General features: G+C 43.0%; 1 protein-coding gene across 3 annotated transcripts in view; it reads right to left on the bottom strand.

The window, feature by feature from the left end:
• The window catches only part of KIAA1549L (KIAA1549 like), a 155807-nt gene that overhangs the window by 97574 nt on the left and 37344 nt on the right, over nucleotides 1-20889 (bottom strand). For 2 of the 3 annotated variants that reach the window (XM_066583263.1, XM_066583264.1), the window contains exon 2: nucleotides 562-4311. In XM_066583263.1, the coding sequence (XP_066439360.1) occupies nucleotides 562-4311 (3750 nt within the window). The remainder of the gene's footprint in view (nucleotides 1-561; nucleotides 4312-20889) is intronic. The other variant, XM_066583265.1, reaches the window with a different exon arrangement.

The raw sequence follows: 20889 nt of genomic DNA, 5'->3' as shown, positions 1-20889 counted from the left end.
GAGTGGTACAATAATGAGTGTCTGCAGGCAGCAGTGAATCATGGTGGAGAGCGGTACAATAATGAGTGTCTGTAGGCAGTAGTGAAGCATGGTGGAGAGCAATACAATAATGAGTGTCTGTAGGCAGTAGTGAAGCATGGTGGAGAGCAATACAATAATGAGTGTCTGTAGGCAGCAGTGAAACATGGTGGTGAGTCTGTCTCGAATTACATGAAGAGATGGAAGGATTTGAGCAAGCCTACATCCACAGAAGATTTGTGGTTAGTTCTCCAAGATGTTTGGAATAACCTTCCTGCCCAAGTTCCTTCAAAAACTTGTAACCTAGTGTACTTAGAAGAATTGATGCTGTTTTGAAGGCAGTGGGCGGTCACACCAAATATTGATGTGATTTACATTTCTCATTTACTTAGCATTTTGTTAATTGACAAAAATAAACTATTAACACTTCTATTTTGAAAGCATTCTTTGCAGTATTGTTTTCACACCTGCCTAAAACCTTTGCACAGCACTGGAAATCATTTTACATAGGACTACAAGAGCATTCAAGCATAGTTAACTCACCTGTTTTCACCATGGTTTCAGATGATAGCTTGCATTCAAACGAAGAAGGTGTTGTGGACGTACTCAGTGCGGTTGTCAAAGCTGTGCTATTAACAACAGTTGCATTTGTTGCTGGTGTTACCGGAGCCACAGATGTCCTCAGGGTAGTTGCTGTAGATGCCATCGTTGATGAAGTAATGGTTCGAGGACGCAACGTTGGCACTTTGGTGGTATCGGACACTGTTGTGATTATATCTGTTCTAGGTGCATGGGTAATAGTTGAAGGGTGTGATGTGAAGGTTGTGGTTTGTAATGTGGTTGGAAGAACTACTGTGGTAGGTGTATGTGTGGTGTGGTTTCTTGGTGTACTGCCTGTAGTAACACCTGCTAAAGTTGGTGTTTGAGCTTTCTTGGTGAACTGAGTGGACAACAATGTATAAATAATAGATGGGGACGCATGAGTGGAGGGGATTGTAAGAGTCACAGAAGAAAAAGGAGAAGGCTTTTCAGTAGAAGTAAAGTTTTGTGTTGCATTTCCTGTAGTTGAAACAGTTGATGCTTCAGCAGAAGATACCACAGAAGAGACTGTAGAAAGAGAATCAGAGATGATTGTTGGAAAGTTTGTAGTAGTGGGATGTGAAAAAGATGAAGAATGAGTAGATTCTATGGTGGTGGGTGACAAATGGGATGTGGTGTGAAGGATGGCCCTTGTAGTGTCCTCTCTGTGAGTGGTATTTTCACTAGAAATTACCATATCTACAGTGGTGGCAACTGATGGTTCAGTTTGTGTTGCCGGCAGAGACAGTAAAGATGTGACAGTAGAAGGACTATCGGTAGTGGTGCTTTGAAGACCATGTAAACTTGTCTGATATTCGGAATTTCTGCTTGGTCCTTGTCCTGTGGACAGTGTTGAAGAATCAGTAGACCGACTGCTCGATAACATTATTGTATCATGGCTTGTGGTATTGGAGGCTGTAGTAATCAGTGTGGCAGAGCTCGTATACTCCATGGCACTGACACTAGGTTGTGTTAACATGGAAACTAATGGAGGTGTTACACCATTGGATAGATGCTGAGGACTTGAGATGTCCCAAGTAGTAGACTTTGACAAAGTTTCTGTTCTTGTATTAATATTTGTAGACAGGGAGGACAACATCGTTGTGGATATGTTTACCGTGATTGGCAATGTACTGGTAACTGTTTCAATAGTATAGTCAGTAATGGTCGACAGGGTCACGTCATTGGAAGGGGTGGTTACTGTAGACCTTGTTCTTAATTCCAATGGTGATGTAACTTCTGAAACTCCTGCTATGTTCGATGAACTTTGTCCACTATTAGTATAAGTACTTAATTCAGATGTAGAAACTGGAGAGGACTGATGAGTAGTTGAAAATTGAAGAACAGTTGGCCTGAAAGTTGTGTCATTAATACTTGTGGCTGTATAACTAGAATATGGAATAGAATTAGTTTCCATATTATTTATACTTGTACTGCTTTCTTGCGTAGCAGAAGAAACCCAGCTGGACGTAAGTGTTTCAGAACCAGATGTGGTAGCTGACTGGGAGGAAACCATAACTGGAGATATACTGACTTTAGATGGTGATGTGATATCTAATATAGTTGAATTATTATCAGTAACAGTTTGGGTTGTCATTCTACTACCATCAAGGTTGGATGTTGATTCAAGAGCAGTTGCCAATGTACTGAGGGATAAAGTGATGGGTTCTGGTACTGTCAACATTGAACTTGAGTTTTCTTGGCTGCTTGTGGCTATGTAGGTGACTTCTCCTGTCTGTAGGACCTCAGTGGTTGTACTAGTGTTATTTATCATTGCGAACGTAGAGATTTCCGGTGGTGTTTCAGAAGCTAATGTTTCACCTGAACGTGAATAGAACGTCGTTGACGTTTTTGTTTCCAATGGGGATGTAACATTTACAATTTCAGTAGAAGTCCACGATGCCGTGTCACTCGTTGCGTCAAGTGATATAGTCAATGGCGTGGTCTTCACTGAGGATGCTACTTCTGATAACTCGGTGGTGCTTATAGCAAAATCAAAAGTTGAGTCCTCAAAAGTTGACGATGTAAGGCCAGTAGATGAGAAAATTGTATTCTCTTCTCTTTGGTTGTTAGTAAGTATGTGACTGCTGTCTACTGTATGACCTGTCTGCAACCTTTCTGTTATTGTGTTAGTTCTGTATGCTACAGTAGATGGTTTAAAAGAGAGCGACACCTCTGATGGGATTTCTGAAGGAGCCATTGAGGTCCATGAGATCATGTCATCATGCCTTTCTTCTGCTGTAGTGAATGATCTATTGGTACTTGGTCCTACACTTATAGTAACTTGAGAGGTCCTTTCATCAGACTGTGTTGGAGCAGAACTGGTAGTTACATCAGTCACTCTTTGACTATGTACACTACTGGTCAAGAGATTTGTACTCTTGGACATTGCATCGTCAGTGTTTGAGTCAGTGCTGTATATCACGGTTGAGAGATTTGTACTCCTGGACATTGAATCGTCAGTGTTGTATATCACGGTTGATAATCCATCAGACAAAGAAGCATCTGTATTATCACTTGGTGGAACAGAAATGAATGTTGTTGATGGGTTGAGTAGAGTTGATGTGGTGACAGACACGGTGGACATCATGACATTAGGAGATGGACTTAATTCAAATGAAGAATTGGTTGCCTCCACAGATGTTTCTTCTGGTCTTGGTGTAGCTGTAGTATCGGTAAAGTAATTGGAACTGGATTCTATGAGTCCTTTAGATGCTTGCTCTGTCGTGAAGGATGAACTTTTCTCTTGTGTCATAGGAACATATGTAGCTGTATTAAAATTACTACCACTTTCCATTATTGTATGTGTCTCTACCTGATGTGATTCTAAATTGCTGTTGTTTACTGTGTCTAGGATTGTCGTAAAAGTTGTGTGAACTGGAGTGGATGGTATATATGACGTAGAAAATGAGTCAACGTTGGCTTTAGTGCTTGTTGGTGTGACAACAGGTTCATAGGGGAGGGCATACATTGTTTGTATGACAGACGTTTCTAAGGATGTAACAGCTACTGTAGAAGATTCAATTTCATTGTTGGTTTGTCTTAGGGAGTCTTCAGTTGCTGAGTCTAGAGCCGAGTCTGTGTGCCCTGGGGCTTGGGTAGTTTCTAAAGTCTGGTTTCCATTTACCAAATGAGTGGTTCCATTTTCTATTATAGCCCATGAACTGGTGACATGAAATGTGTTAGAACTAGAATTTAGTATATCTGTAGCTATGTCTTGAGTAACGTCTTTCTTCTCAGTAACATTATAAAGGTAAGGCACAGTAGTAGAGGATATATCAGTTACTGATAAGGAAGACTGGTAAGGTGGTGGAAATGACAATGACGATGATGATAATGAAGATGAAGGCATTGATGATGAAATAAAACCATCTTCTCCTGTAGAAAAGGCATTATATGGATGCAAAGTCAATAAAGGCAATATGCTGGTATCATTTAGACCTGGGTTTGTAGGCTGGAATGGAGATGGGATCGGAGATTCAGAAGGACCAAGTTCTTCAAACTCAATGGTGGAATTGTCCTGAATAGAGGCAGTTGGACTTGTATCACTGAGTTTCTTCCTGGTGGATGTGGTATTGTAAAACAGAGTCGTATTTTCTGTCTCTTCCTGGCCATATAAAGCAGGAAGTTCACTGGCTGCAGAAGATGATAATTCTTCAGGAGGCCACGGTTCTCCTATTGAGATGCTTTCATCTGGCTGAAGTGTCGAAGAACCTGAAATGATAGGCCCATAGTCATATGTTAGCTGGCATATTCTCTGATTTGAACATTAAAGTGACACCAGTTATAATGTATAGGAGTAAAGGTGTAGGTTAATAGCAATGGGAATTCAATGGGTTTGATGTATGGAGATCAGCAAAGCAATTACTACAGAGATCTAAAGCCCTCTCCATAATATCATCAGTTATGGCACAGCAATCCCATCATTTAGAAAAAGATCTGTACATTCGCATCGTAGGATGAAAGCTAACGCTATGTCAATTTATACCTTGCAACACCGGTATTTAGTATGTTCATAGGTAGATTTCAGAAGACTACATAAAATAGATACATTAAAAAATCGAGATTAAGGTAAAAAAAAAGTGATCATTATGTCCCCTACTGTAAATGTTGAGAATATTACAAGTCATCAAAGAGCCATGGTCATTTACATAGGTCACGGAACTCCAGAGTGAAGATATCCTGGATTTCCAGAAAGGAGGGCAGATCTTTCCAAAATTACACTCACCCCTCTCTGTCCCCACTCTCCTCTTCATTCTTGGGTGCCATCGCAGACCACATTCTGACATTGGCCTCTCCATCACAATGTTATCTGTAGCGACACCCACAAGTGAAGAGGGGTGCAAGAATGAGGAGAAGAGAGTATCTGTACATCTCGTGTAGGGTCTGTATAAATGGGGGTCTTGCCTGGGGTATATATATATATATATATATATATATATATATATATATATATATAGGGGATTTGCTCTGAGGTCTGTGTAAATGAGAGTCTAGTCTTGGGTCTACATAAATAGGGCATTTTGTCTAAGGTTCATATAATTGGGGGATTGTTTTGAGGTCTATTTAAAGGTAAGATCTGGTCAGGGGTCTCAATAGATCGAAGGTCTAATCTGGGGTCTGTACAATGGGGGATTTGCAGTCTTTATAAATGGAGGATCTGGTCTGAGGTCTATATAAAAGGGATTTGCATTTCTTTAGGGTGTCTGTTTGGGGGTCTTTATTTGCTTTGGGGTCTGATCAACAGTCTACATTTATTGGAGGTCAGGTTTGGGGGTCATATTTATTTAGAGTGTGTATAGTATGTGATCTGTATTTGTTTAGGGGGCCGGTGTTCAGTATGGACTTACGCAATCCTCCAGAGTCATGATGAAATTCTATCCCGGGACCAGAGAGGGAGGGGATATATTACCTGCAGCTGTTTTTCTCTGCCAGTCCTCTGATCCGCTAATTACTAGTCTCTTTCCAGCGGTCCAAGATGGCCAACACAATTTCCAGACTACTTAATCTCCACAGTGCATTGGTAGCGGTAGACAACCAATGCACTATATCTATCTGCTCTTTGATCACATGATCAGGAAAGTAGTGCAATAGGTAGTTAAAAAGTTGTGGCAGCCATCTTGGATGGCTGAAGACGAGACTTAGAACCTGTGGATCGGGAGGGGGGAACAACTGCAGGTTATATACCTCCCGTCCTGGGGCAGAATTTTGTCCCGAAGTCAGAGGGTTGCTTTAAGAAGATACTCTAAATTGCAGGTGAACTTCCAAATGCATATTTTATTTCACCTCACGCATACAGTAACACTACTTTGACACATCACCTGGTACATATTAAGTGGCAACGTTTCGGGCATAAGCCCTTCCTCAGGATTATACAGAGAACCAGCAGTGATACCACCTCTATTGGTGGGACATATTAAAGGTGTTGTCTATAAATCATGTTTTTGTAAACTTTTATAGACCTTGATATTTCAGTCCAGCTCTATGCTATGTGCGAACTAGCTGAGTATTAGTCACGCAGCTGTTCTCTGTTATCATGACTGCCCCACATGACTAGCTCAATGCCAGGAGCCAGGTCTACAGGATAAAGGAAGGTGAGACTGAAGAACTGTAATGCAGTATATGAAGCATTTGACCTGCAAGCAATAAAAGAATAAAACCCTCAGCTTTCAACACGTTCTAATAACTTGATTTCCACCGCTTCGGTGACTCATAACCCGTTCGCTCATTTGTAGTTTGTAAACTTGACAATTCAGCCTTATTGTGTTAATTTATCAAGGACTCAGCCAACAGAGCCATTATTCACCAGTTGTCATGGAAATGAGGAGAGATATCCCTCAAAAGCTGCCACAAATGCGGTTTATATCTTAATTATAACTGTCAGTATGTAGACGATTCCTTGTAATGTTCTAATGGTTATTCAATGATTTTAAGAGAAAATATCACTTTTAGTTATCTTCTGACATATCAGACATAGGGAGTCCATGAACTGGAGCCCTCGCAGATTCCCAAAAAATGCAAGTGTTGTATGTACTTAAAGGGGTTATCCACCTAATAACATTTATCTTCAATCAACAGGACAGATGAAAATTATATGATCACTGGGGGTACAACCGGTGCAACCCCCAGGGATCACCAGACTAGTATATCACAAGTCTGCTTAGTGAATAGAGTGGCTGTACACATGTGCAACCACCACTACATTCACTGTCTAGCGCTCGGGTATCTCCTCAAGTCCCATACAGTTGAATGGCATCATGGTCACGGATTTGCATTGTCACTCCATTCACTAGGAGGGCTCATGGTGTGCCATTCTTGTGATCTTTTGGGGTCCCAGTGGTCATACACTTATGAGTTATCCCATAGATAGCTGATTGTTTTCGATGGCATAACCCATTTCATGTTGTCCTACGTCTGATGGACAGTTGGCATAGGCATAGGGTAACAAAGTCAACCCTCTCTCTCTCACTTCAATCATTGCTGATCCTTGGTACAAAACTAACGTATCATATGACTGCCAATCCAACCTTGATGAATGCCCTCACCTCCCTCTTCAATGCCTGCTAGACAAGTGGCAAAGACCCAAGAGATTGGACAAAACGTTGACCTTTCAAGCTGTAACATCTGGTGTAGCATCACACTTTTTTGTGTCCCAGGCAATGTATTCTATAATGTTCTGTTGCAACACCTTTCTAGACTGGCTGATAAGTGACTACGTGAAGAGCAAGCAGAGTTCCGAAAAGAGCAGTCATGTATCGAACAGATATTCATACTTTGAACCACCACTGAACAGAGCCTTGAGTTCCAGAAGAAGCTATGTGCGAGTTTTATTGATTTTAAGAAAGCGTTTGACAGCCTTCATTGAGACGCCCTATGGTCATCAAATCCTATGGTTCACCCAACCAGTGCATTTACTATTTTTCGAGCACTGTACTCCAACTCTAGTTGTGGCATGCAAACCAATATAGGAGCTACGGATTTCTTCAACATGGACACAGCTGTCCGACAAGGCTGTATCCTGTTGCCATTTCTTTTCAACTTAGTGCTTGACCACGTCATGAAACAAGAAATCAGGCCAACTATAGTTGGTGTTCTGGGACGTAACCGAAAACAACAACTCACTGACTGATGATATAGCTCTCCTCACACCATCGCTCCTCTAACTCCAACAAACAGTATCAGCTCTGGCACAAGAAATGGTAATGACTGGTTTACGGATTAACTGTGAGAAGACACAGATTATGTGACTTGGATATGCCACATTCACAAATACCTCAATCACGGTCAACCAACAACAGCAGTTGCAAGAGCTTGCCTTGTTGGTCTACTAGGCAGTACAATCACCAATGACGGGAATGTCGAACATGATGCTCAATATCGTATCAGGAAGGCATGGGTAACTTTACAACGTCTACACCCTATATGGGTTACCGCCCAGGGGCGGGCTGGACATTGCATCCACCAAAAAAAAATACCGGTGGGCCGGTCAGGTCCTGGGGCTGATGCAGGGGCAGACAGATTATGGTGGAACTGAAAAATAACTAAAACAGTTACTTACCTCTGTCGCTCATACCACTCCTAACTTCCACAGTACATGCCGAACTGGTTGCCGTCTGACTTCCAGGTAAAGCGATAATGTGACAAACACTTAATTATTACGGCCAGTCCTCGCCCTCTGCTGAGGCTGGGAATTACCCGGAAATCAGCTAAGGACCAATGCGGCTGAGGCCGGGAATGGGAGGAGCAACAGAAGTGAGTGTAACAGTTTTTTTTAATTTTACTTTATATAATAGTTATTGCTACCAAATGAGGCCATGGGGGCATTCTTTATAACTTAAACAGTCATGGGGGACATTATTAAAGGAGGCATGAGGGGCATGATTTATTACTTAAGGAGTTATGAGAGTCATTATTTATTATTTTAGAGAGCAGGAGGGGCATTATTTATTAATTATGGAGGACATGAGGGGCCTTATTTATTACTTAAGGGAGCGATAAAGGGCATTATTACTTAAAGGGGCCATAAGGGGCATTGCTACTAATTATTTATTACTAAACAGGGCCATAAATTGCATTATTTATTACATAAGCACATTGCTACTAAATGAAGCCCTGAAATGCATTATTCCTAATTATTACTTAACGGGGCCATAAATTGCATTATTTATTACTTAAGGGGGCATTACTACTAAACACAGCCATGAGGGTTTTTTATATATTATTTACCAGGACCATAGGGGGCATTATTTATTACTAAAGGGAGGCCATGAAAGGCATTATTACTCTGTAAGGGTAATAAGAAGGCATTATTACTGAGTGTAATTAAAATAAAAGAAAGCGCTCCAATTGCAGATAGGCTGTACACCAGAAATATAAAATGAGCAGATAAGAGGTAATGGAATACTCCTACCTATGGTGGTTATGCTGAGGCACAACATACAAACACACATAGCAGTTAGCAGATGCCTCCTTAAACTTGGGGAAAATATAAGCTTAATCTTTATTTCTTACGTTTAAAGAATAGTAAAATAAGGACATCCTGGTTAGCCTACAGGTTTCAGAGAACTCTGAGTGTTTTGAAACTAGTAGGCTAACCAGGATGTCCTGATGTTACTATTTTTTAAACTTCTTTTGGTTTTATATTTTTGGCTGAATCAAGCACTGCACTCTTCTGCTTGGAATATATCGTTACTGATGTGCACACTATGGCTGCATTAGTTATGTGTCAGTATGGCAACATTCAATTATGTGTACATCTATCTATATGTGAATGTGACAAATGTGTAGCTATATCTGTAAATCAACCTAAACAAAACCCGCAGTAAGGGCTTCAACAGCCAAGCGTGTTTTGCAGTACGCTCGCTCCTGCGCAATTTTTTTGGACAGTGAACATGTGCATATTTGTGCAGGCACCGCTTATTCACATAGATGGGGGAATCACCCCGCCCTGATTTAAATGGCTACTTAGCCTAACGCAGTGTCGGTGATTGTGGATATGCGCAGCGTTTAGAGCATACCCGCATGTGCAGATGTGTGTGTTTGCACACCTCCCACATACCTCTATGGGGCTCTTTCGTGTGCAAATAAGCACGGAATAGTGAATGTCCTACTTTTTTTGTGAAAACAGTCGGCATAAAAAAAGATAAGTGAGAATGAACCCATTGAAATCAATGGATTCAAATCTCCGAGTTGGGATTTACCAGCACGCAGAGGCGTAACTTGAAGCTCCCGGGCCCCGATGCAAAACTTGTAACAGGGCCCCCAACTATAATGCTTTACTCATAGTACTGGGTTACCTATATGGAGAAGAGAGTCCTTATGGGCCCCCTAAGGCTCCTGTGCCCGGGTGCAACCGCATCCCCTGCATCCCCTATAGTTACGCCCCTGCCTGCACGCAAAAACACACTTGTCCTTCGAAGCCCTATGACGCCGGTCAGGTGTATGGCTGATTCTACCATGTGATACTGTATGAATACATGAATTGCTGAACCTTTAGTCAAGCAAATACTTCCTTCTCTATTATCACAGCAACACCTTTTTATTTGCCCTCTTTGCTGATACTTACCTCTGTTCTTACTTGCCCTAAGCAAATCCTTAGTATGTAGACGACCCATGCATTTTAATTTGCACCATCTACATGTCTTGGCAAAGGAAATAAACTGCACTGGACATGTATGGTATTTCCGGTTTCTGATTCTGGGGTATGTCAGGATGATGTACATGGTAAATAATTGTTTCTTGAATAGGTATTTCTACTCCATCTGTTCTGTATCGTCACACCAGTAATTTACAGATGGATCCGGTGCCAATTTATTCCAGACAGCGGCAAAACATATTCATCAAAGTCTGTCTACTAGGCGGTGTGTACAAATCATACAGGGAAAAAGCAATATAGGTACCTCTCATTATCATGGCAGATAATGATCAGACCGACAGGGTCGCTAAACCTCAAAATTTTAATTCTAGTGTGTAATGATGAATGTTGTCCGTAGCATTGGAGAATGCTATATGCCTATATGCATTTGCTAACGTGCTTCCCCAAAATAAGACCCTGTCTTATATTAATTTTTGCCCCAAAAGAGGCACAGTGTCTTACTTTCGAGGGATGTCTTACCAGGTCCCTCCCACTCCTCCCTGAATGAATTGGATGAGCCATGGCATTTGTTGGACAATTCATAAGTCCCGCCTCCACAAAGCGATAGCTGTGATTGGTTCTTTGACCGCTGCTAAGCCAATCAATGCAGTGTTAGATGAACCAATCACAGCCATCACATTGGTTCATCAAGTGCTGCATTAATTGGCTGAGCAGCGCTCAAGAACCAATCAGTGCCATCACTTCCTGGAGGTGGGATTTATGAATCTCGTAACCAGGAAGTAATCTTCTGTGGGCGGCAAAGTCTGCAAGAAGCGCGTCGGAGCCCTAGAGGGACTTGGACCAAGCCTGTAAGTTAATGTATTCCTTTTTTATGTAATGAAGCTAGGGCTTATTTTTGGAGAAGGGCTTATATTTCAAGCCTCCCAGAAAATCCCCAAAAATCAGGGTAGGTCTTATTTTCAGGGAAACAGCGTAGTTCCATGTACATTATTGCACAGGAAAGGCTAACAAGCTATTATTCACTTCTTGCAGAGTTCCCTCCTTTACTGTTTAAAAGCTGGGTGACAACCAATATGGCCACCATTAAAGTTTTCACAAGAGTTGGCAACCAACTTTCCTAGGGTTTCTCTGTCCATATTCAGTCCATATTTTTTACAGACTGAACAAGGACAGAATGCGGACCCATTGAATTTAATTGGTATATTCCGACGTGCGTTTTTCCTAATTGGACGAATATTGCATGTAAAGAAAAAAAAATAGCGGCATGTCCTATTTCAGTCCATTTCCACAGACCAAAATAATCCATTTAAGGCCGGCTTCGCACGGACAAGATTCTTTCGCAGGTTTTGTGCATTGTGGGACGCACAAATCTTCTTCTGAATGGGGTCATACACATGAGCAATTTTCACGGTATGCCCTATCTTTGGGTGTGCCCTCACAGCGCCCATTGTGTTCAACGTGGCCGGCGGCAGCACAGCACTGCGTGCTGGGTCCACGCGTGTGCGGTGCAAGGTCTCCCCATTGGAAACCATAAGACACACTCCGCGATCCTCCGGCATGGCGAAGGATCGCTACTCCCCCAAAGTGATGCGAGGTTGTTTTAATATAAAAATGCCTTGCATCCGCACGGAAATCTCACGTTGGCGAGCGCGATATCGCACTTGCCAGTGTGGAGTTAGCCTAAGGACGGATTCAGACGAACGTACTGTTCTCCCCTTATGCTGCCGCATAACGGGACTAAACAAAACCACCGATTTGGATAGAATTTCAGTGGTTTTGTTTTCACTAGCTCTTTTCTCGGAGGTTAATTGTACGGGTGGGAAAAGACAGAACCGACCCTATCTTTCCCGCACGTAGAGAATACTTTGTTCGGGAGAGATAGGGTAGGACCTATCTTTCCGCGTTTTTTTTCTAAACTCTTGCACTTTGGCGCAGAGTTTTAAATGCCTGCGAAGGGGAAGAAATTTCCGACGCTCAGGAGCAACTACGCTTTGTAGCGGCGATCATAGTTGTACACATGGTCGTCTGAATCTGCCCGCAGTTTATGGGTGCCTAAACAAAATGCAATGAATATGCATTAGTCGCACTACTTTTTTGTGCACATTGTTTTCTGTGGATTTTGATAGAATTAGCATCATTTGGGCTTTCCTACATTTTTTCTTTGCACACGTGAAAAAAACAGCATAAATGGATGCGAGATGGATATTACAAAAAGCACCTACACACCAGACATGCACCAGGCATGGAAGCCGCTGCGTTTTTTACTGACCAAAATTGCCTATGCTTGTGTGACTGAGCCCCAAGGTTGCGACCAGGCGTCCTTTCAGAACATTTTTTCCCCACTGTCATGACTGTGGGCCCATAGGACATGTGATACGGCACCTGAAAAACCAGAGAGTTGGAGAAGATCGTCTATACCATACATTGCGTATGGGCGGCGATACATACGCAACTCTGCTAGGAAACAGAGCGGGAAATTTTTTAAAAAGACAAGGTCGCACTGCACATCTCTGACTATTGGACAACATAGGCACAAATCCGGTAGTCTGATGAAGCCCTTATGCTTGAGTCACATCCTGTTCGGCTGTCACGTTTGGAAAACAGACTGGAAAGTTATAACTAAAAAGTTGTATTTTTGTCACATCTTCTCTTAAGATCTGTGGTTCTACGGGTTCTCTGGAGCTTTCCTGCTCAGGTGTGGGGATTGTGCTGGCTGGGTGTGGGTGTCAGCCAGCCAATCACTCTAGGTCAGTACACATAAAGCTGTCTTCCCAGGTGTGGGTGTGTCCAGCTTTCCCTGTTCTCATTCTCTCTCTGTGTGTGTAGTGTGATCAGGTTCTATGTATGGTGGCTGCAAGAAAGATTTGTGTCTTGTGTGGTTTTGTTTGGTTATGTCGCTGGATTCCTGGTTAGTGTAGGGACTAGCGGTATAGCTAGGAGCTGTGACATGGCCCGCTAGCTTCCATATTTTGGCCAAAATGTCAAAAAATACCTGTCATTTATAGCATTAACATCTGCTACTAGTGTTTGCATATTGGATCCTGTATGGTGTAATTTTGGCTCTGTGTGTCTTCTTATCCTGTGCAGTTGTCTCAGCTAGTGGTGGCATGTGTATGCATCCTAGCCTGGGTGCGTCGTTTCCTAGGGCAGCAAGGGCCCAGATACGAAGACCGCTGGGCCACCCTTATTGGGGCGATGTCCCCGCTCAGGTAGGTCCTTGGTCATCTTCCTTTGTAGAAGATAGGGAGAGGTGTTAATTGGTGGTTGTTTCACCTGGTGTTCCTTATCTGGGTAACGTTCATGTGGGCCCGGTGCTCACTTGCCCGCACAAACGTAACAATTTTATATAGCAGTTCTGCCGTGTGCAGGCGGCCTAAATGGTTACAGTTGTGGTCTGATTAGACACTGAGACTTGTCATCAGAGGCCGTAAAAGTGCTTTTCTCATTGACTTATAAAAAGGCTCTCAGAGGCTACTTTTGTGTAGTGGACCTCTTGCTGAGAGATCGTTGACCACTAGACGCCTCTACGATGCACTCAAAGATATTTCATACAGTTAAAGGGGTTGTCCCGCGCCAAAACGGGTTTTTGTTTTTTTTTCAATAGCCCCCCCGTTCGGTGCGAGACAAACCCGATGCAGGGGTTTAAAAAAAAAAAACGGATAGTACTTACCCGAATCCCCGCGCTCCGGTGACTTCTTACTTACCTTGCGAAGATGGCCGCCGGGATCTTCACCCTCGGTGGACCGCAGGTCTTCTGTGCGGTCCATTGCCGATTCCAGCCTCCTGATTGGCTGGAATCGGCACACGTGACGGGGCGGAGCTACGAGGAGCGCTCTCCAGCACGAGCAGCCCCATTCAACACGGAGAAGACCGGACTGCGCAAGCGCGTCTAATCGGGCGATTAGACGCTGAAAATTAGACGGCACCATGGAGATGAGGATGCTAGCAACGGAGCAGGTAAGTGAATAACTTCTGTATGGCTCATATTTAATGCACGATGTATATTACAAAGGGCATTAATATGGCCATACAGAAGTGTATACCCCAACTTTGTTTCGCGGGACAACCCCTTTAACAGACTTTGAGAGGAGGTGCATCATTGGAATGAGAGAAGCAGGATGGTCACTTCAATGGATTTCCCACCATCTAGGCCATTCTGACCAAGCTTTTAGGAGATGTTGGGAACCGTTGTTACATGAGGGCATGAACACACTGCAAACAGGCTGGTCTAAAAAGACCACCAGTAGAGAGAATTGTTTGATCCACCAACAGGTATGAACAGATTCAACAGTTTCATTGTCCACCATCCAGACACAAGTGGCACTTCCCTGTATCTTACCAAACCATTCCTGGTGCTTAGCAGAAGAAAATTTAGTGTCACAGCGCCAATTACGTATTCTGCCATTAACACCCCAACACCATCACCTTTGTTTGCAGAGATGTCATTAATGAGAAATCTGGACTACCACAGACTGGAACCATATTTTCTATAGCATTGATTCTAGGATCTTTTTGGGAGCTGAGGACAGTTGTGTTCGAGTATGGAGGCCCCGTGGTGAGCTTTAAACTTATCTTTGCTGTGGAGCAACAAACTGGCCCAACTGCTGGTGTGATGATCTGGGGAGCCATCACATACGACAGTCGCCCCCCCCCCCCCCCTAGTAGTGGTACGAGGGACAATGACAGCTCAGCGATATATTCAGGACATCCTGCAGCCACATGTGTTCCTCTCATGGTGGCTTCCAGGAGGCATCCTCCAGCAGGATAACGCTCGCCCACTCGCAAGGGGGTCACAGGAACGCCTCTGCCAGGTTGATTGACCTGTCCAATTGGCAGATTTATTGCTGATCGAGCATTTATGGGACCCTCTGGAATGTCAGCTTTGGCAGTCTATGAGTGTGCAGGATATAGAAACCCAGTTGCAACACCTGTGTGGAAATAGGATAGCATACAGAGCCTGTATGCCTCCATGGCCAATCGTATCCCATCATGTATCCAGACTAGAAACAGCCCAACAGGGTGCTAAAGCCTTCTTCGAATGGTAACATTTTTCCCCAAAAAATCCTTTTGCTCTAATATTGTAATCACTGACTTATATCATTTACATTCACACATATAAAGTTTCAACCAATTCCAACAACTCCTTCTTGGTGCTTTATTTTTTTGTCAATGAGTGTATAATGATAATGGCTGATTTCTCCCCGAAATAGTGCCAGTCTCATCCATGGTTGCATTTGGTGCTGCAGCAAAGTTCCATTCATTGCCCATGACCGGGTATGGCGGTGATTCCAGAAGTTAGCTGCCATGTTTCACTAATCTTACATAACTGACTTTCGATTCCCACATGTATATATTAGTTTAGCGTCCCTTTGACTATTTAAATATCACAATAGCTACTTGCTGAGCAGCTTTTAAATACTTCAACATAACTGTATCCCCGATGCGTAGACAATATCATTTCCTGTTAATTTGAGGCTGATTTCACCCACCGCCGACTCTCGTGTTCAGATTTCCATGCCAGGATTAGATTGCATTCAGTGGAACTAAAATAACACCGTTATGTAGATTAAAGGTTTCCGTTGCAAATATGTAAATAAGCAAATACAATGTATCACTCATCCGATTTCTCCCGTGCTCGTTGTATGATAATTGACTTGGACAGAGCAATATTCTGAACAGGTGTCAGAGCTGGAATCCTCCCCGGTACCTTGGCATAATTCTGTTATTCTGTGATGAAAATCAGGTTGAGTCCAAGAAGTGTCTAATGATATGACAGGCTGAATATTCCATAGACATAAACTGACAGTAAAAATGTGTGTAGTCATTGTAATCGCAAAGAAATATGGACCCAGCTTTTGTCCAATGTCCTTTTTCCCTTCTCCCATGTTACAATGGCTTCCTAGAGCCTTGTAAAGACTCCCAGGCCTGCCATGGAATTTTGCCTATTAAGCCATGCCTTTGGCAGTGCTTAATGGAAACCTGTCACCACCTATAAGCACCATAAACTACGTTATGGTGCTCGAACGATAGGTTCCCAAGATTCCGGAGAAGTACTTTTAATACTTACCAGGCTCCCTGTTTTCTTTCTGTCACCTATGAAAAATAAGTAAAAAGACTGCAGTGGTCTCAAGTCTGTCCACGCACCAATTTTCGGTGGTGACAGTACAAGAGCGGGGAGCCTGGTAAGTATAATAAGTACATCTCCGGAATCCTGGGAACCTGCCCTCCGAGCACCATAACTTAGTTTTTGCTGCTCATAAGTGTTGACAGGTTCCCTTTAATATTCTGTTTGTTAGAGTACAATAAACTGCAATACTGAAGTATTGCAGTATACTATATCAGTGATCAAGCAATCACAAGTTCATAACTGTCCTTCTTTAACCATCCAAAAATGTAGGAGCCATGCGAGACGTCTTTGAGCCCCATAACGAAGTCCGTAATGAGCTCCCTATAGAAGTCATGTTACATCAGGTCTGTTATATATATACCCTTAATGCCATCTATATCAGTGTGTATCAAGTAGAAGTAGATCAACATACTCATGATGTAAATGTCAGTCATTTCTAGCAAGCTGAAACACTGCATCACTGACTCGTAGCCCATCCATCACAGATACTTCAGAGGTCATCGTTAATTAACCCTTTGTGATCTTTCGCTTGATAGATTTTTCTTTTTTACCATCTTGCTCAACCAGTTATGTTATTATGATATGCAAATGATCTTCTTGATGTTTGAAGTTATCTAGAGGCAGCCTAGATTTCCCTCCTTGATTGCCGAGCGGATAATTAAAAACATTTTGCAAGCTGGCAGCGGAGGCCCATGTCTCAGTTCTATCAGAACATAATGGATCACAGTGCAAAAAAAACATCAAAAAGGTACAGTGAGAAGTTGAAAAAGTTTGTGATCTTTTATATAGTAAGGATATAATTACACTGGATTGTTTATAACAGTGAAGTCCCAACGTGGAGCCCTATCTGTACTATAATGTAATCGTCTGCACTGGTCACTTTAAAAGTCTTCAACACTCCATACATTTCAGATTCCCAACCATTACCCTTTAAGCTGTATCAGCAGAGTATAGGTGCCATTTATAGTAGTCTGTATGATGTCAATGATTTAGCGCTGTTCCAGATTTAGAAGCAGAATTTAAAAACTTTTCAAACACAAATCTGAGAAGGGCTGAGGGGAACTTAAGGTGGCCATAGACACTAGATAGAAAAGGGTTGACGGTTGAGCCGTAGCGGCTCCTTGTGTTGCGGTGTTAAGCCCCACCCACTCCAGCTCTGGACCTGGCTAGCAGAGAGAGTAGGACTGTAAAGCACCTCCATCACCTGAAGAAAGTGTAACATAGTGTGTATGGTTGAAAAAAAGACATATGTCATCCAGTTCAGCCTATTACCCCCCAATGTTGATCCAGAGGAAGGCAAAAAAAAACAATGAGGAAGAAGCCAATCTTTCTAGAGGAAAAAATTCCTTCCTGACTCCAATCTGGTAATCGGAATAATCAGTGACTATAACATGTAATATTGTCTCGCTCAAGAAAGGTGTCCAGGCCCCTCTTGTACTCTTTAAGTACGTTCCCCATCACAGCTTCCTCAGGCAGAGAGTTCCATAGGCTCACTGCTCTTACAGTAAAGAACCCCCTTCTGTGTCGGTGTAGAAACCTTCTTTCCACTAGACGTAGAGGGCGCCCTCTTGTTACAGTCACAGTCCTGGGTATGAATAGATGATGGCAGAGATCTCTGTATTGTCCCATGATATATTTATATATAGTTATTAGGTCACCGCTCAGATGTCTTTTTTCTAAACTAAATATTCCCAATTTCTCTGGGTATTGTAGTCCGCCTACTTCATTTATTACTTTAGTTGCCCACCTTTGTACCCGCACAGGCTCTGATATGTCATCCTTGAGTACCGATGCCCAAAACTGACCACAATATTCCATGTGTGGTCTGACCAGTGACTTGTAAAGAGGAAGAACAATGTTCTCGTCATGTGCCCCTAGACCTCTTGATGCACCCCACTATTTGCCTTGGCAACAGCTGCCTGACACTGGTTGCTCCAGTTAGATTTTACAGTTAAAGGGGTTTTATAATTAAAAAAAAAATCTATACTCACCTATTCCTTCCCCATCAGTCTACTTACCACATCTTCTCATCGCTGAGCTTCTCCAGTTTCCTGGGGTCACCTCACTGCACGCCGGCGGATTGTTATGAAGCTGGCATTCCTCGCATTCTCTTCTGGCCGGGTTAGTGAAGGTCACATCCCTGTGCTGTAGCGTTTACTGCCTAGGTAGGAATTCTGATCTATTGCCGAGATAGCATGCATGAGCAGTCACTGCAGTAGATCGGCACTCCCACTGCTGGCCTGGAGCTGTGACATAACGTACATTGGCTGGCAGGAAGAAGACTGCCAGCAATGTACATAACCTCAAAGGAAGGAGAGGAATCAGCCAGCTGGAGGTGAAGTGACCCCACCTTCCCCGGACTGCAGGAACCAGGAGAATATAGGGGAGGTGAAGATCTGGTAAGTAGACTAACGGGGAGGAATAGGGAAGTATATATATATATATTATTTTTTTTTAATGACAGAACCCCTTTAATTAAATACCCAAGTCCTTTTCCATGTCAGTTAGGCTTTCTATTTAATCCGTCTTCGCCTAGTGAACAGTGATAGCGCTTGGATGAGCGCTTTAGCTGGCCTGTTATAGCAGTTGGTGCGGGTCTCAGCAGTCAGATCCCCAGCAATCAAAACTTTTGACATGTCCCCTGGATATCCCAAATAGTATTTAGAAAGCACAATTACACTTTAAATAGCACTTTCTAATATTCTCTTCTTAATATAACATCAGAGGCTATCAAGTAGTGTGAAGGTCCTGGTATGTCTGACAGATCCCTGTTGGGTATGATCACTGATAGGCTAGTTTCACACACGTCGTAAAAGTTACATTATTAATCCATACAAAAATTCTGCACACAAATCCGCAATGAAATCTGCACAATTTTTGTTGCAAATTTAACAGCGGATATCACTCATTCCATTGAAATGAATGAAATCCGAGGTGAAATCACAACAAATAGAGCATGCTGCTGATTTGAAAATCTGCTACATGACTCAAATCTATAGCTGATTTTTTTCAGTTGTGAGTGAATAGGGTTTCCTAATAACTGCATTCACTAACATTGTACTGTATCTAGTTACAGAATTTCAGTGTGAAATGTGCAACCATAATTCTACAACTACTACACAATCTGTGAAATCGGAAATACCAGATCAATTCTCCACAAACATAGTTTCATTTATGAATGTCTCTACATAGTAAGAGAAAAGGTTAAAGGGGTTGTCCCGCGCCGAAACGGGTTTTTGTTTTTTTTCAACCCCCCCCCGTTCGGCGCGAGACAACCCCGATGCAGGGGTTAAAAAAGAAAACCGGAGAGTGCTTACCTGAATCCCCGCACTCCGGTGACTTCTTACTTACCTGCTGAAGATGGCCGCCGGGATCTTCTCTCTCGGTGGACCGCAGGGCTTCTGTGCGGTCCATTGCCGATTCCAGCCTCCTGATTGGCTGGAATCGGCACGTGACGGGGCGGAGCTACACGGAGCCGCTCTCCGGCACGAGCGACCCCATTCATAAAAGAAGAAGACCCGGACTGCGCAAGCGCGTCTAATCTAGCGATTAGATGCTGAAAATTAGACGGCTCCATGGAAACGAGGACGCTAGCAACGGAACAGGTAAGTGAAAAATTTCTTATAACTTCTGTATGGCTCATAATTAATGCACAATGTACATTACAAAGTGCATTAATATGGCCATACAGAAGTGTATAGACCCACTTGCTTTCGCGGGACAACCCCTTTAAGGGAGTGTTCTCTGACTGTGACTGACTGCCAAGAAGAGCTGAGGGAGTGACGAGAATGATCCTCTATGTCACTGGGGGACAGAAATGCAGCCTGTAAAAGAAGGTAATATGGCTACTAATAATAGTGTCCCCTAAATCAGTCCCAGTAGTAATAGTGAACCCCACAATAGCCTCAGTAGTAATAGTGTCCCCTATCTTAGCCCCAGTAGTAATAGTAACCCCCACAGTGGCCTCAGTAGTAATAGTATCCCACACAGTGGCCTCAGTAGTAATAGTATCCCCCACAGTGGCCTCAGTAGTTATAGTGTCCCCTATATCGGCCCCAGTAGTGACTCCTACAGTGGCCTCAGTAGGAATAGTGTCCACCACAGTGGCCCCAGTAGTAATATTGAACCCCACAGTGGCCTTGGTAGTAATAGTGTTCCTTATATCAGCATCTGTAGTAATAGTGTCCCCCACAATGGCACCAGTAGTAATAGTGTCACCTATATCTGCCTCAAAAGTAATATTGACCCCTCAGTGACCTCAATAGTAATAGTGAACCCCACAGAGGTCTCAGTAGTAATAGTGACCCCAGCAGAAATAATATCCCCAACAGTGGCCCCAGTAGTAATAGTGTCCCCCTATATCTGCCTCAATAGTAATAGTGACCCCTACAGTGGCCTCAGTAGAAATAGTGTTCCTTATATCAGCCCCAGTAGTAATAGTGACCCCCACAGTGACTTCAGTAGCAATAGTGTTCCTTATATCAGCCCCAGTAGTAATAATGACCCCTATATCTGCATCAATAGTAATAGTGACCCCCACAGTGGCCTCAGAAGTAATAGTGACCCCCAC

The sequence above is a fragment of the Eleutherodactylus coqui genome, chromosome 11 (genome assembly GCF_035609145.1).
Source record: "Eleutherodactylus coqui strain aEleCoq1 chromosome 11, aEleCoq1.hap1, whole genome shotgun sequence".
In the NCBI taxonomy this organism is placed as follows: domain Eukaryota; kingdom Metazoa; phylum Chordata; class Amphibia; order Anura; family Eleutherodactylidae; genus Eleutherodactylus; species Eleutherodactylus coqui.
The sequence above is the reverse complement of the archived record's forward strand: the minus strand, read 5'-3'. Positions and strand labels throughout refer to the sequence as shown.